Source organism: Sminthopsis crassicaudata, chromosome 3 (assembly GCF_048593235.1).
Source record: "Sminthopsis crassicaudata isolate SCR6 chromosome 3, ASM4859323v1, whole genome shotgun sequence".
Taxonomy (NCBI): domain Eukaryota; kingdom Metazoa; phylum Chordata; class Mammalia; order Dasyuromorphia; family Dasyuridae; genus Sminthopsis; species Sminthopsis crassicaudata.
Genome location: NC_133619.1, coordinates 69367903 through 69384337, shown reverse-complemented (window position 1 = coordinate 69384337; position 16435 = coordinate 69367903). Strand labels below are relative to the sequence as shown.

Genomic DNA, 16435 nt, shown 5'->3' with positions numbered 1-16435 from the left:
ACGCTCCTCCCGTTACTAGGTAACGAGGAGACGGTTGTCCGGGCAACGCAGGAAGCCAGTGGGAGGCGCCCGTCCTGGGCCACGTGGGGAGCGAGGGGAGAGGCGTGGGGCGAGCTGGGCGGGGTGGAGGGGCACTCCTCTCCAAATTCTCAGGCACCCTCTTCCCCACCGAGGCAAATGCAGAACTCTGCTGCTCTCGCCCGGGCCCAAAGCCGCCCTCCGGCCCGCGCGGCACCCCCGCCTCTCGCGAGAGCAGAGCCGAGTCGGGGGAAGGGTTTGGGCGGGGGTGGGAGGGGGGCGGGGGGCCTAGCGGCTCGGGGGGTTGCCCTGGGGAACGGCGGTGGGAGTGGGGTGAGGGTGCGGGGTACGGGCTCGTAGTGACCGTGCGCACCGGGACGGAGGCGGGCAACAGAGTCGGAGCCAAGCTGACGACCATGAAGCGAACGCTGTCGGGTCCGAGGCCCCTGGAGGGGACGGCCGTGGCAGGCTTGATGGCAGCCGGGGAGACCGCGGAGGCTGTGGCCGCGGAGGGCGCCTATTATTTGGAGCGTATCCTTGGCGCGTAGGAGGGAGGGGCCGGGCCGGGGGCCTACCCCCAACCCCAGAACTCAATTCCCCCAGCCCCCCCCACCTAGCTACCTGTGGCGTCACATCTCTGCGCCTCCTGTGTAATGGGGCGGGGGGAGGGCGCGGCGCCCATCTCCCACCTTCCTTCTGGTCCCGCCTTGATTTACTAACCCGCACGTCCCTTTCCTTCCCTTTCCTGCTCTCTCGGGCGGGCGAGTGCCTGGCGAGCTGTAATCTGCAATGTCCTCTTATCTGGGACAAAGGGCAAACTCACCCAGAAAACATCTATTAAGCGCCTACTGTGTGCAGTTGGGTATCCAAAGCAAGGCAGGGACAATCCTGCTGTCAGGAACCTCTTAGCCCCTTAGGGAAGACCACGAGTAAAGCGCCTTGGGCTAGGAAGAGACAGGTGAAATGGAGCTAATCCCCTGAGAGAATTCAAAGGCGTCAGGAAAGGCTTCCTGTCAAAAGTGAGACTCTGGCTGGGAAGTCTGGAGGCGGGATGAGGGAGAATGCTCCTGGCATTGGGCGAAGCCGGAGAAAATTCCTGGAGATGGAGAAACATCAAGGGCAGTGCCCCCAGATCAGAACCCCGGGGTGCAGACCTCAGGAAGAGTGGGAGGGGAGGGCAAGTTAGAAATGCTTTGGGATGCCAGAGAATTTTCTATTTGGTTCTAGAATGTATTGGTAATATATTGATTATCTGACATGAAGAGAAGTTAGCCTTAGGAAGATACTTTTGCAACAGAGTAGAGGGTGGACAGGAATGTAGAGAGTAAGGGAGACCCTGGTTGTTGCTATTGGGAATGGTCGATATGAGATGATGAAGGCTTGCCCCAAGGTGTTAGCAGAAAATGAAGAGAAGGGGATGCGGGCCTGAGCCTGGCAACGAATGAGATTTGCGGGGTAAGAGAGGGCCTTTAGGAACAGAGACGATAGCTTTAAGTTGGGAGCTGACTTGTCCAGTCATCTCCCGGATCTTCTTACTCTCCTATCTTCTTCCTGAGCCCCTCCTGTCACCAACAAATGAGTCACTTTTCTCCTCCTTTTGCCAGTGATGGGAAGTGCAGTGCTGTAATCTTAAATGTCTAGTATGCTTTGTCTCTGGGTATCCGCAATGGAGTATGTGGCAAAAGGGAAGAAGGAAGGTTCCTCTTTCCCTCTTTCCTTCTCCTCCCTTCCTCCTCTGTCTCTCTCCCTCTTTTCTCCCTCCTTTTCTTCTTCCCTCCTTTTTTCCTCCTCCTTTCTTGCTTTCCTTTCTTCCTGTCTTCCTCCTTTCTTCCCTTCTCTCCCTCCTCTTTTTCTCCTTCTTTCCCTTCCTCTTTCTTTCTCCTTTTTCCTTTCCCTCTCTTCCTTCCATTCTTCCTTCCTGCCCAAAAATGAATGAATTCTCTTTATCAACTTCCAGCCCGATTTACTTAAACAGATTATCCAACTCTTTGCAAACTCTTTCTCTTGAAAGAATATCTGTAGGTTTCCCAGAAGCCCAAGATGCAGGTTCAATTACCATTACAATTAAAACTCAATGCAGTCCACTAGATTGATTATTCATGTTATAGTAGTTCTTGTTTGATTGTGGAGTGCCTCATGTCATTGTATTTCATCTGAATTAATTTCAGATAACACTGATTTAAGCTAATGCTAAAATTAGTTTGCATACTTGAGAGCATTCTTATCCATAGCACAGAAGTTTAGTGTTGTAGTAGAAGAAAGAAACCAAAAGGGAATTAAAGATTTTCAGGGCACAGCCTATATAGTGGGTAATCAACAAGCAGATAACAAAACTGAAGTACTGTATATTTTCTGTACTATTTTGGACAAGGATGTGGAGCACGAGTTGATTTTTTTTAGAATTGATAACTAAGGAAAGGCTAAGATTAGAAATCCTTTGCTTTCAGGCAGAGAAATGGATTACCAATCAAGACAGAAAGTTTTTCTAGTTTCATATAAATCTCCAAAGATGTAGACTCCACAGCTTATTTTCCCCCCAACTATAATCCTTCCAACTTTAAAACTTCTTTTTGTTGATTGAATCACTATTGATTCACTTTGTGTTCTTTGAAAATTAGTTATACACACAAATTCTCCTAAATGAACTTAGAATTTAGTTGAAAACACAAAAGAATGATGTTTTTTATTAGAGAGCAATAGAATTATTTTTCTCATAAACTTGTATTTTTCCTCATATACTTAAAATTTATACTAATTTATACTTACTGACATTCTGCATTTACTCCATAAATCGTTTGTTTTACTCTCAAAGCCTTATAATTTCATTTTTCTGGACTGTCATCTCATCTATCTAATGAAGGGGCTGGATGTGATCCCTTCTATTTCTGAATCCTATTATTCAATGATCCATTGATAGTACTATAGTAAGTAATTTAATTTAAACCAATTTTGGTCCAGTTCATTAATTAAAACAATTAAGTCTATTAATCACTCTCCCTAAATGCACTTAAATTGTCAAGTATTACATAAAAGAAAAGATGGCATAGCATATGGAACATTGCATGAGAAATCAGGAAGATCTGAGTTCAAATCCTATCTTTCACACAAACTTTGTGACTATCTTCTTTTTATCCACCAAATATGGCATTCATTTTTTTTTCTACTCAGATGACTCCCAAATCCAAATATTAAGCTATATGCTCTCACCTGAATTGCAGGCTTATGTTATTAATGCTTGCTGAGTATTCTGCATGCGTAGTCTATAGGCATCTCAAACACAACATATTCAAAATAAAATTCATTTTCCCTGGATGCATTCCTCCTTCATGTTTACCCATTTCACTTGAGGATATCACTATATTCCAGTCACCCAGACTCATAATCTTTAAATTACCCTGAATGGATTCTCTCCTTTTTTTTTTTTTCCCCTGACACAGCCTTCATACTAGTTCATGTCATCATCATCATCTCTTGCCTGCAGTCCCAAGTGGCCTCTGTACTTACATTTTCTCCCTTCTCCAAACTACTATCTGTATGGCAATCACGTCAACATTTTAAAACAGATATATGTAACGTGCTCTCCTGGCAGTTACAATTACTAGTCTGTCCTAGACCCACCAGAGCACCTTTGACCACTGTCCTTTGCAGTGTGAGCTCTACCCGGCTCGCCTCCTCTGAGGCCTTCTAAGGTCTCTGGCCACAATCTCTTGAATCTATAGCTTAGTAACCGGTAGCGCACTCAAGAACAACCACATGTAATCTTAAAAGCCTTTATTATACCTACTCACATAATGCCCTGACTGATGCCCTGACTTGTTGGTTCCCTGGTGAACACCTGGTCAGAAGACCCACGTGTTCACTACCAAAACCCTTACCTCTTTTGGCTATCCATCTCGGCTTGGCCACCCAGGCTGGGGAGCCAGGGTGAACAGCAGGAGGTTAAAGAGGGCAGTTGCTGCCTGCAGTGGGCTTACATAGGGCCTGTGAGGTCACACACACAGCCAATCAGCGAGAGAGTCACCCATTACGAAGCTATCTCAATATGGCCAGGATCCCGCCCAAGGGCAGTCCTAATATCCACAGAAATTACTTCTGGGCCTCAATCTCCGGATGCACTGTGTCCGCCCATTTAAAGGGCCCTTACAGATATAACCCCTTCTTATTAAAAAATTTTTTGAATGGGCTTGTTGTTGCATTTAGGGAAAAAAAAAAATAGATAATCTCCAGGTCCCTAGCATGTATAGGTCTTTCTACAATTTAACTGATCTGTCTTTTTTTGTCTTTTTACAATTCTTCATCAGCTTTCCATTATAGCCAGGATGGTCAAAGTGATTTCCTGGCTTGAGTAAATTTTCTTTTCACTTCTAAAGAACCCCTAATTTTCTTAAAAACTTAGAGCTTATTTTCTACATAAAGCTTTTCTGATCTCCTAGCTGTTAGTACAGTTGAAGTGAGTTTACATTTAGTTTGTATTCATAATATGTGGATTCTAGTAGAATTTAAGCTGCTTAAAAGCTAGAACCAGGTATTTTGTATTTGTATCCTTAGTACCTATTATGGTGCCTTGCAACTAATACTGTTATACTTTTTTTATAAGTGTGTTTTAAATTTAAACTAGTATTAACAAATTTATTATCTTTGCATAGAGGAGTCTTTTTCAAATGTAAGTTGGACAAAATGGGCTTTCAGTGCCTAATTTTGAGACTTTTGATAATCAGAGAAACAAGAGATTGGAGGTTAAAGAAAAAAAAAATCTGAATAATAGAGAAAAGTCCTAGGGAATTTGAGATTGTTAGAACTTGAGAGAGAGGGGTGTGATGGTAAGAAGGGATCAGATAGACAGATAGAGGGCTTAATAACTTTGGAAGAAAAATTGTTTCTTCATCTCTTCCTCAGATACAATAGGAGAAACTATATGATAAAAAGATAAGATAAAGAAGTGTGGAGGAGAATTGAGAGAACTCATCATGTCTTAAGAGTAAAGCAGGATAGATCATTTTTGAAGAATGAGGCAATAGGGTTGCCTGCCATCTGGAATTTCGTGGGGAGTAGATGAAGTAAACTGTAAGAAAGGGCCATAAGTTATAAAATTTGTAGTATATGCAATTTCCACGACTTCATAACTTAATAAGGCAACATATATCTGCCAATTAAATCAGCTCCCTCACATTTTGTGGTTGTTTTTTTTTTTTTTTTTTTTTTTTTTTTTTTTTTTTTTTTTTTTTTGTAGTTCTAATATGATACCATTGATACTCTTTACTTTCTGCATATGCAGTAATAGCTTTCCAGGCCAATATTTGATTATTTGGTTTTGCCAAGTAGAAGGGTATGTAGACTGTGTGAAAGTTAGGAAAGAAGAAGCCAAAAATAGTAATATAATTGAGTGTATACAGTATGGAGTACCAAGAAGTCAGGTGTGTCAGGGAAGCAATTTGAGTGAGTTAGAACTAGCTTGATAATTGAGGCTAGAAGTATGGAGTAGGTTGCTGGAATTCTGTCTTCCTAGAAATCAGCTGGAGTCAGGATCACTAAAGTTCTTTATTCTAGATCTTTTACAGTCAAGTTCAGGGGGTTAACCCTAGTTGCCTCACACACACCTTGCTCCCTCAAACGCCAGGAGAGACTGAGACAGCTTCTTCATCTCACTTCCTCTTCTTCCTCCTACTCCTCCCACACATGTCACTCCCCACTCTTTGTCAATCAATCAATCAATCAATCACCAATCAAGTCAGCACAGAACAACTGGGAAGGGTCAACCTTCAAACAAGTTAATAGGAAACTGTCCAATTGGCAATTAGCTTCATTATCCAAGTGCATTGCTCAGTTCTAGCCCTTTACAGTAGGTCATGATAAGCATTAGGGAGTAGATAAGTCAATAAACATAGGCCTACCATGTGCTAAGTTCTGGTGATAAAGAGTAACACAAGAGACAGCCTTTGTTCTCAGGGAGTTTGGTAGGCAGCATGCAAACCATTTTGTACAAACAAGCTTTAATAATCATTAGAATCAAGATGGGTTGGGAAAGGCTTACTTAACAGAGAGTTGAGTTTTAGCTGGGAATTGCAAGAAGCCAGGAGAGAGAGATGAGGAAGGAGAGCATTCCAGCATGGGGAACAGTCAATAAAAATGCTCTGAGTATGAAGTTGTTCACATTCAAGGAACAAGTAAGGAGGCTAGTGGCCCTGGGTCAGATATGGGAGGAGTATAAAGTTTAACAATGCTGCAAGGTGAAGAGGGGTTGGGGAGAGAACAGAAGAAAAGTTGGACCAAGGGAAACCCCTATGAGATACCTGTGGTTATAGGGTGTAACCTAGAGGATAAACTAGAAGGATAACAAGGAGAGAAGTTTAGTATTCTTCATAGGAGATTGGTCAGATAAGAGGAATTTCAAAGTTTTGAATCTAAAGTGATACAATTGAATGTTATGAGTCCAATTGAATGTTATGAGTCCACAGATCATAAGTACCTTGAAGGCAAACTAGTCTGCCTGAAATGATGTGGATGTCAGCAGAGTCCTGGGAAATACTATCTGGTTGGGCTTTTAGAATGGTTATCAACATGGACTCAATTGTTGAGAATGATGATGGGATGCTATGGAGTAGCTAAGTGTTACCTCTCAATTCAGTACTACAGACTGAGCCAGGTGTTGAATTTGTTGAGGGCTGAATGTGCCCTGGGGTTCAGTAGATAACAACTATAAACAATGGAGCTCAAAATGTGGTGGTTAAGAGATGGTATAGCCTAGGAATAAAGAATCCTGAATTCTTCAATTTCTGCCTTTTGACTAGTTTGTATCTTCTTTTTGTTGAGTTTTCACACCTACACCTAATCTAGTTTAAATGCTTCTCAGGAATTGATCACATCCTTTGTTAGCTTCTCCTCCCAGGGGATGTTTTAACCTATGTCTCAGGGAGTCTTTGTTTCTATTAGTATTATTGCTATGCTCCTGTACTACTCTTCATACACTGATATCACAGAAGACAGATTACCCACCTGGTAGACCCTGTCCATGACCCCACTCTTCCATAAAGGCCTGGCCAGGTTTAGGGACTTTAAAAGAAGAGAAGTTGTAATGCAATATGCTAGAGCCTGAAGCAGGAGAAATTGTTGTCATGGTTGAAGAAGCAGCATGTTTTAGAAACTGTCATGGGGAGGAAAAGGTATGCCAGTTAATGTCCTGATAACAGTAAGAGAAGTGGAAAGTGAGAGGATATGGTATCCTCAGGGGAAAGCCAGATTTTAGTTAATGTTAAAGAAGTAAAACAAATTATTAATACATCCATTATATGGAGGAGTTTGTTTATAATAGAATGAGGTACTATGGAAGGGCTTAAATGGAAAGTAGATGGGCTGGGTTAGTCTGAGAAAGAGGAAGGGCTGAATTGAGTAGGGCTGGAAATTACCTCTACCGTGGAAGAGGTAGCCATGAATAAATGGTTTGTCCCAAGCAGTAATTCTGGGCAACAAATTGGGGAACAAGTAGACAAGGGACATGCTAGTAGTGGACAGGGGAAGAATATATTTTGTACAGGCTATATAGAATTTAGTTAATAGAGCAACTTGCAGAATTACTTAAGTGCTATGGGAGCCACCTGCTAATACCTGCTGGATATCTGACCAGCAGAACAGATCCCTTAATCTGAAAGGATGATAACAATACAAGGAGACTGAAAAGCAGTTGTGATAAGGTTTAGATTTGGGGAACCAAAAATGAAATTAGGGTTTCTGGTGGTCAGGGAGCTAAATGATAAAGTCTAGTGGCAGGTTCGGGATTCAGGGAGGAGAGATTTGCTCCCTGCATCCCCTTGGGATTCGATGCAAGGGTAGGGAATTTTGGGGAACCCCCTTCTGGCAGTGCAGAGGTTCTCTATAAAGGAATTTACAGATCTGAAAACCTAGATTGATAAAGAGGTTTATTATGGGGATTGGAATAAAGTTAAAGTCTGGTTAGGGGAAAGGTGAGGGTAATGGTACTGGAAAGAGTATTCCAGTGGACAGAGCTCCTTGGGATGCCAAGCATGGTAAAGCTGACATGTTTGGAACCTCTGCAAAGAGAGGATTTTAGTTTGGCTCTTTTTATAATGAGAAATTTAGCTAAAGGAGGCCCGTGGGTGGAGTCTCAAGTGGGCTCCTCACTGGGTTTCAGCTAGGGCTAGAGTTTGAGTTGAATTCAATGAGTTTCAGGACTGAGCTGTCCCTACCCAGACAACAAAGATGAAATTGTTTGTCCTTCAGGGCAGGATCTCTCACTGAGACAGAGTTGAAGATTTTCTCCTTCAAGGATGTTCAGAGTTTTGGGGTCTCTTCTTTATTCCTTCCTTAAGCAGTCACCTCCAAATGCATTTGGGATAAAGGGGAGACGTTCTCTTCTTAATTGCTTCAAGCTGGCAAGGGTCATAGAGATTTTGGGGGGGTTCATGCCAAGAGGTGAGGTGTGGGGTTTTGAGATGGCAGCAGGGCTGTTTGTCCCAGTCAGTCATCCCCAGTCAATTGCCCCTTGTTCTCCCAGCTGAAGGGCAATTGAGAATCCAAAGTTTGAAGTCTAGAGAAAACATCTCAGGAATAGATTTAAAGTGGGGTGTCATCCAGGGTTGAGATGGCGACATTAGAGAATGGGGCCTTTAGCAGGAAATGCATCAGGTCCCTTCTGTGGGCTGCCTGTAAGAATGCTGATGGCCCATCTAACAATATCAAATGCTAAAGAAAAGTATAAGAGAAAATGCTAGGAGCAAAAAATTTAGGCCTTTCACTCCAATTTCCAGGAAAGCTAATTTTACTTGGGGTTGGGTCAGGTGGGCAAGGATTAAGGGTGGGGACTCAGAGAGTCCGGCTGGGCAGGAGGCCTTGATATCTATTAGTTTTAATAAACCACTGATCTTTTTGTGAGGCAGGGTCTAGGGATGGGCATGTCCCTGCTTGTCAGAGCTGTGGATCAAGATAAGAATGCAGTTTTAACTCTTAACTGTGCTGCTTAAAAAAAAAAAAAAAAAAAAAAAAAAAAATAGAGTTGGTTCTTCAATCTCACCAGAAAAATATCACCAAAATGGCTAAACAAAGATCCTGAGCCTTCCCCAACTATCCCCACTCTTTATGGGGGAGGGGTGGAAGGGTCCAGAGGGAGTGCAAAGTAGCAGCGCTGCCTCCCCGGCTTACCGGCCCCCGAGGTGTTCGGGCTGTCCTAGTGGATAAAAGGGGAAAACAGGGCCAGACCTACCAGAAAGCAGGATGCTGGAGGGGCCAGTTCAACCCCTTGGTGTTCATTGTCATGGTGGAAAGGCATGTTCCTTCTGCTTGAACTCAGGACAGGGACTGGGGTCTCCTCGGACAGTTTCTGTGGCACCTACAGCATAAACTTTTGGGGATCCTGGCCTAAACCTGGGAGAGATTTGTTTTTAAAAGTCACCTCTGCTCTGAGTGTCTTTTCAGGAGGCAGAAGTTGCCCTGAGAAGAAAAGAGCTGAGAGTCTCAGGTTTTTTTAGTTCAGGTGAGAGAGTTAAAAGAAAACCAATAGCTGTTTGTAGCAGCAGAGTGGGAGAAACATCAAGGGCTCAGAATGGGCTCCTCTAGTTTTGGCCTTAGTATATTGGCCTTAGACCCCTGAAAAAGTTGGGGGCGGGTGGGTCCCAGGTCTCATTAGGCTGGTAGTTTTTTTTTTTTTTTTTCCAAGCTTTGAAAGAGACAATTCTACTCTGTTTGTTTTGGCTAGGCGCTTTTTGTCTGAGGGCAAAAGTGTTAGACAGTCCCAGGATTTGAAAGAAAAAAAAGCGCTTTTAAAATGCAATGGAGGCTCCTTTCAAGGGCTTGGTGGGTGGAGGCAGATTGGATTCCTTTCAGGTAATCTAATCAGTGTTCAAATTTTAAAGTTGAGGTATTTTTTCCAAGCCAAGTGTGTGTCTCTGCATTGAGACAGCCTAAAGGTGAGTCTTTAGGGATAGGGGAACAGGTCCCAAGTCCCCCAATTCTATAGCTTTTCATTCTCTACAGGTGTCCTTAAGAGAGAGAGAAAAAATATGATAAAAACCTTAATTTTTGTCAGTTCCCAGGAGTTTTCTGCATAAGCATCTTTATGGGAAAGACTGCTGTGCATAGAAACTCCAGACAGCGAGCTGTCCCACCTTGCTATAGAAAGGGTGGGGTGGTGGCTTACTGGAAAAAAAAAAAAATCCTCATGAACAGTCATCAAATAGGAAATCAGAAAGACTGAAATCCTTGACTTCCAGGAAAAAAAGCTTTAGTGTTCTCCATTCAATAGCTCCTCACCTAACTCTAGACAGTATCCAGGTCCTATAGCCCCTTGTCTTTCTCTAGAGAAGGAGAGCAACAAAATGCTCCTTGAGCTGTGATGCCAGAGAAACTGAGACAAATAGAGATCAGTTTAGGGAAACTAAGGCAGTTGTAATGCCGGAGAAATTGAGCAAGATAGAGATTAGAGAGTATGTAATAATTTATTAAATGGAGAGAGAGGCTGGGATCAAAGTGGATCCATGGTTGTTTCCTAGGGCTGAATGAGACTACTTTCTCCAAGAATCCAACAATCAAGAGTTCTCAAAGACATATATGACACATGTATATGTGGCTCAGACGCAGGGGATAGACTGAGGCAGAGGCGGAGTCAGGGTACTGAAAGCAGGAATGGGACTCTTGACAGGGTGGGGTGAACCACCAGAGATGAGATGACAAAATCAGGGAGAGTAACATGGACATGGGAAGAGGCATCTTGATAAGACAGTATCTGACATTCTGATAGCTTGGGATGGGGAGAAGCGTTCTGATATTCTAAAACATAAGATCTTTTATCCTTAACAAGTATTCTGATAAAGAGGGAGGGGAAGTTTTGCAGAACTGAGAAGCAGGAAAAACAAGGCTGGACTGAGTCAGGATAATTAGGGAAACTGAGTCAGGAGAATAATGAGAACTGTGGCATAACATTCTATACTCTCCTGAATATTCAAATCATTAAAGTACCTTCCTCTAAAAGGTCTTAGCACCATAATTTTGATCAACCCTATGTAAAGCAAATAAACCAGATTAAAACTAGTTCAGGTCCTCTGCAGTTGGGAAGCATCTCAGCCAGAGATGTTCACTGTGAGTTAGGTCTGTGGTCATTTGTGCATTAAACTCAGCCTCTGCTGAGTAGCAGTACTCAAGACAGTCCTGCTACCCTAAGAGGGGCACCCCACGTTTCAGGGACTCCAAAAGAGGGAAAAAGTATGGCCTGGTGTTGCTCCACCTGTCTCCTCTCTATGGAACAGGAACTGCTAGTAGGAGACAGATTTCTGAGCAAATTATGCAGTTAGACCAAGGCAGGCAACCCCAAACTCTTTAAGAGTCCTGATATCAAAATGCTGAAATACTAATTAGGGAATTGGGGTAACAGGAGTGGAGAAACAGATCAGAGAGACTGCCAGTCCCAGAACAGGTGTCTGATTATTGGTTGTTTCTAAAGAATAATACCAAAAACTGAGTCTGCCAGGGCAATTCCACCATTTCAAGGGAATTCAAAGTTAAAACATAACCAGTAAATCACAATCCAGTAAATTTTAAGCAAGAATAATTTCCAATTCAATCTGAACTAATGAAATAGGGGGAAGGGCAGAAGTGCCTAAGAAAAATACATCAGTTTCCCAATTTCCTGACCAGCTTCAATCAGTTTCCTTCCTCCCTTTTTTACATAGAAAAGAAACGATCAAATTACCATTCCACATATAAATCCCAAGAGCGAATCAAAATTCCTATACATAACAGACTAGTAAATTTCCTAAAAATCCCTCAAACATACAGCAATAGTTACAGTTTTAACAAATCTTAAACACAATGAGACAATTAAAATTTTAACAATTCAACCACTTTCCCACTACCCAATATCAATCCAAATTACATCAGGAGCAGTGATCTCAAAAACTGCTTTATGCTGAGGAGTCCAAAGAGAGCATGGCAATGCTGTCTGATATATTAGAATCCTAAATTTGCACCCAACCAGCTACAAAATAGAGAACAGGTCTAGAGAGAGAGACACCACAGGAATCCCCACAAGGGAATTCTGCAAGGTAGAGAAAAAGCAACAGGAAAGACCTCTTCCCTTTAAAGGTGTTCACTGAATTGAAAGTGGTTAAGGAGTTTTCAAGTAGTTTCAGTCTTCCCCTCCAACTCCTCATTTCCTGCTGCAGTCAGGGAATGAGAAGAGAAAAAGAAAAAAACTATCTTCACTCATTTAACAATTTAATTAGCTTTGAAACTTTATTCCCTAACCATCATTCTAAAGGTCTTTCTTGAAGCTGCAATCTGGCCAGGGTTGGAGCTTAGAAAAGAACCTTTAATTGGTGGCAGGGGCAAGAATGACAATCCAGAAAAATAGGAGAGAATGTGCTAAGAGCAAAAGTTCTTAGGACCGAGAAAATTAGGAGTTCCCCTCTGTAAGATTGGGTAGGAAAGTGAGAGAAAGGATATAACCTGCCTTCCACAGTTAAGCTAAGCTAACCCCACAAGGAGCTAAGGAAAGTTTAAGCAAGTGCTCTGGGGCTGGGGAAAAAAATATAACTCAAAAAAAACAAGAGCAGTTTGGAATCACCTGTCTTTGTAAACATGAGCATGACAATGCAAAAGCATAAAAGGCTGTGATGGGAGGCACTGCTCTAATGCAGGATAGATAGAAATCGGGGGGGGGGGGGGGGCATGGCCTGCTTGTCCGGATTGCTGGCAAAGTTCGTTAGTTTAAAAGTTGGTGAAAAACTTTTCCAGAGATTTGAGAAGGTAAGATTGAGTCCCCAATCTCCCCACTGTACAGTATCCCAGGAAGGGGACAAGAAAGAAGCATTTAAATGACAGGTTGCCAAGCCATATGGGAGAGGTCTGAAAAAGGCCTTGAGTTCCTCTGTGATTCCCTACTCCATGGGGGAGGGGGAGGAAAGGCCAAAGGTGCTGAGCAAGGGTGGGGGAGGAAGAAAAGCAGTTTTACCTGGTGCTTCCCGAATAGCAAGGTCTCCACTGTCCATGCTGGAACTTGAGAGAGGGGGAGCTTGTCTAAACTCCCAAATCTTGCTGGGAAAGCAAGACCTGAAGGAGAGACTGCTCACCCCTGTCCAGGGAGTAGCAGCCAAGAGTAGAGAGATGTTCTCCAAGCTCGGTCTATTTCAGCGTTCTTTTTATCATGGCTACAGCCTGACCATTAGAGACTCCATCGTATTTAACAGTGGAGTGAGAGAAGGACTCAAACATGGCTCTTCTTAATTTTCTCCAGTTATTTCCCCAAAACAGATCAAAGAGAGTGCTAGCTTGGGACCCCCAAGAGGGGTGGGGTGTCCAGAATGGCTATGTGTCTCTTTGGTGGGAGGGGGTATTAAAGAGACACTTCCTCTCATGTCTCAGAGGTCCTGCTTGAGAGCAGGGCTTTCTCATGAGAGCTTGAGATGCAAAGAAGGTCCTTGGTCTCTGGAGGGGCTAGGCAGAGGAGTTTCCTCAAGCTAAGTATCTCTGCTCAAGGAAGGATTTTAGAGGCAGAGGTATTTCTAGTTTGTGGAAAAGTAAAAGCTTTTAGTTTTCTAAACTTCTTGCAGCACCTCTGTCTAGATTCACTACAGAATAGAAAGAAAAAAAAAATCTTTTACCTTGTCCAGAGTATTTCCTGGTCCCACTATCTCTAAAAATGGAGTGTGACAAAAAGAGGCCTTTTTGCCTGAAAATGCAAATACTTTCATGGGAGAATACTGTCCACAGCCCAGACTTGGTCTGGGTGCCCACTACCTTTAGAGATAGGGTGAGACAAAAGAAGAAACATAAGTATTCTTCCTGGAAGAATACTGCACCAACAGCTCAAAACTCAGATTGGTTCTGAATGCCCGGAAAAAGTTGGGGTTCCATTCGGTTGCCAAATTATGTCTGGTTTTGGGGGATCTGGTCAGGGAACCAAATGATGAGGTTTAGATTTAGGGAACCAAAAATGAAATTAGAGTTTCTGGAGGTCAAGGAGTTAAAATGATAAGGTCTAGTGGCAGGTTCAGGGAGCCAAATGGAGAGGTTTGGTTCCCCTGAACCCCCTTGGGATTCAGCGTTAAGGGTAGGGAGTTTTGGGGACTCCCTTCTGGTGGTCCAGAGGTTCTCTGAAAAGGAATTTACAGACCAAAAACCTAGATTGATAAAAGAGGTTTATTATAGGAATTGGAAGTAAGGTTAAAGTCTGGTTAGAGGAAATGGTGAGGATAAAGAGGGTAAAGAGAAGATATCACTGGAAATAGTATTCCAGTGGGCAGAGGCTCCTTCAGATGCCAAGCATGGTATAGCTGGTATGTTTGGAACCTCTGCAAAGAGAGGATTTTAGTTTGGCTCTTTTTATAATGAGAAATTTAGTTAAAGGGGGCCCATGGGTGGAGTTCCAAGTTGGCTGGGTTTCAGCTAGGGTAGAATTTGAATTGAATTCAATGAGTTTCAGGACTGAGCCAACCCCACCCAGATAACAACGATGAAACAGTCCTTCAAGGCAGGGTCCCTCATTGATGCAGAGTTGAAAGAGATTTTCTCCTTTAAGGATTTTCAGAGTTTCTTTTCAGTTGCATTCTCTGACCTCTTCCCTCTTCCTCTGATTTATTTCATTCCCAATTCATAAACAACATCTGCCTCAATAAAGGCTGATTTGAAATTCCTTCAAGTATGTTATGATTCACAGCTATGGGGGTTTTTGGAGAATAGACCTGCCCCTTCACACTTAGGCATGGTCCTTAAGAAACTAGCTCTGATATTCCACTGAGAACATTAAGGCAATGAAATGTGTGGTGGTATAGTTTAAATTAGATTAGAGATTGCCCCATCTATATTAACAATGAAGTGATTTTAGAGTATAAGAAGCTATTAATTTCTATAGGCATTTTAATGAATCACTTAGAAAATATAATCAGCCAGTCATATACTGTGAATTCTATACCACTGACTATTATCCATAAATATAGCTATCACCTAGGAGGACAATATATGGTACTGCTATACCTCATTTTGTATAGTTTGCATGTATGCAGTTTACATGTATTGTTTCAGCTTTGTGGTGTTTTGTGAATTAAATAGTAGAAGTTCCTATTTTTCTGTAGAGGAAATTGGAACTCCAAAGAGGTTAAATTACTTGCTAGTATTAGGAAGAGCTGAAATTGAATCTGGTCTTTCTGATTATAAATTCCAAATCCATTATACACCACATACCTTTTCCTTCCTCACGTGTGTGAAAATTGTTCTTTGGTTAACAGCTTTGGGTTGGACTAGATGACCATTAGGTTCCTTCTTTTCTAAACCTTTGATTTCTAACACATGCCTCTCAGTCCCCTGTCAAACTTTTCCATTGTACTGTAGTACTGTTTTATTGTTATTAATTATTATCATTGTTGTTGTTAATTTGTCATGTAACATTCTGATGTTTTGGCATACTATGTTTTATATTGTCTTCTAGGGCCAGATATCATCGGTACCATTAGTATAATGATCTTTTTAAAAGTCAATGGCTCACAAGCTCCCACTGATTTTATTTTATTTTATTTTTTTTAACAAAAATTTGACAACTGAAAATTTAAGGTGAATTAATAGGGAAGCAATTATAGTAAAACTATAACAAGGAATTAAGTATCATATTAAAGTATTCCTAAATTACCTTTGCATTTGTTATCAAACAAGCATGAATCGTACATCTCATTAATTTCTTTGTCTCCCCCACCTAGCAGAAGAGAAGCGAATGAGCTTCCTGTGACTCCAGGTTCAGCTTCCTCACTTGGCCAGCTTGGCACCTGCATTTCCTGTCCATCTTTGACTTATTTGGCATATTTCCTTAGTGTCCATGTACGCATCTCCCAGCCAGCTGATGCAGATTCATATTTTCCTTCCCAGTGAGATTTCTATAATCCTTTTCTTAGATTGAGTGTGCTGAGGGCCACTGCTTCTTGAAAGACTTTAGGGAGATACAGTTTCTCAAGATAAGCATGGTGTCCACTTCTTTATAGTTAGATTTGTAATATTGTAATGTAAGATTAAGTAAATAATTACTTAATATTCTTAGGGGTACTCATGAGAAATATAGAGTCCTAGTGACGAAAGGCAGAAATTGAGAAATAGATGTATTTGGGATTAGATGGACAAGAGCATAGCAGCTTAGTTTTTTATATGCACTGTTCATTAGGAGCTGCCTGCTGTGCCTTGGCTGGTTTTCATACTACTGTTTCCTGAAGCCTTTTTTTCTGACAAATAATAGCATTTGATAGCTAAGAGAGACTAAGGATTAGCAAGAATTGAAGGAGGCCACAATGCCTCCTGTGAGTGATGAGATTATGGAGACCCAACACAGGAGATAGATTCTGAAGATGGTTGAAATGTCAGGTATAACAGCCTTCTTTCAAAAGTTTAAAAGATTGGGCAAAGCAAGTGGGAAAATAAGTTTAGAAAAGTGAAT

At 42.1% G+C, this 16435-nt stretch overlaps 1 protein-coding gene across 1 annotated transcript in view; it reads left to right on the top strand.

Moving 5' to 3' along the window:
- The first annotated feature begins 422 nt into the window (after positions 1-422).
- Positions 423-16435, top strand: part of SPAG16 (sperm associated antigen 16) — a 1297727-nt gene continuing 1281714 nt past the window's right edge. Inside the window, exon 1 of the mRNA XM_074298771.1 lies at positions 423-549. Coding sequence (XP_074154872.1) covers positions 435-549 — 115 coding nt within the window. The 5' untranslated portion in view covers positions 423-434. The remainder of the gene's footprint in view (positions 550-16435) is intronic.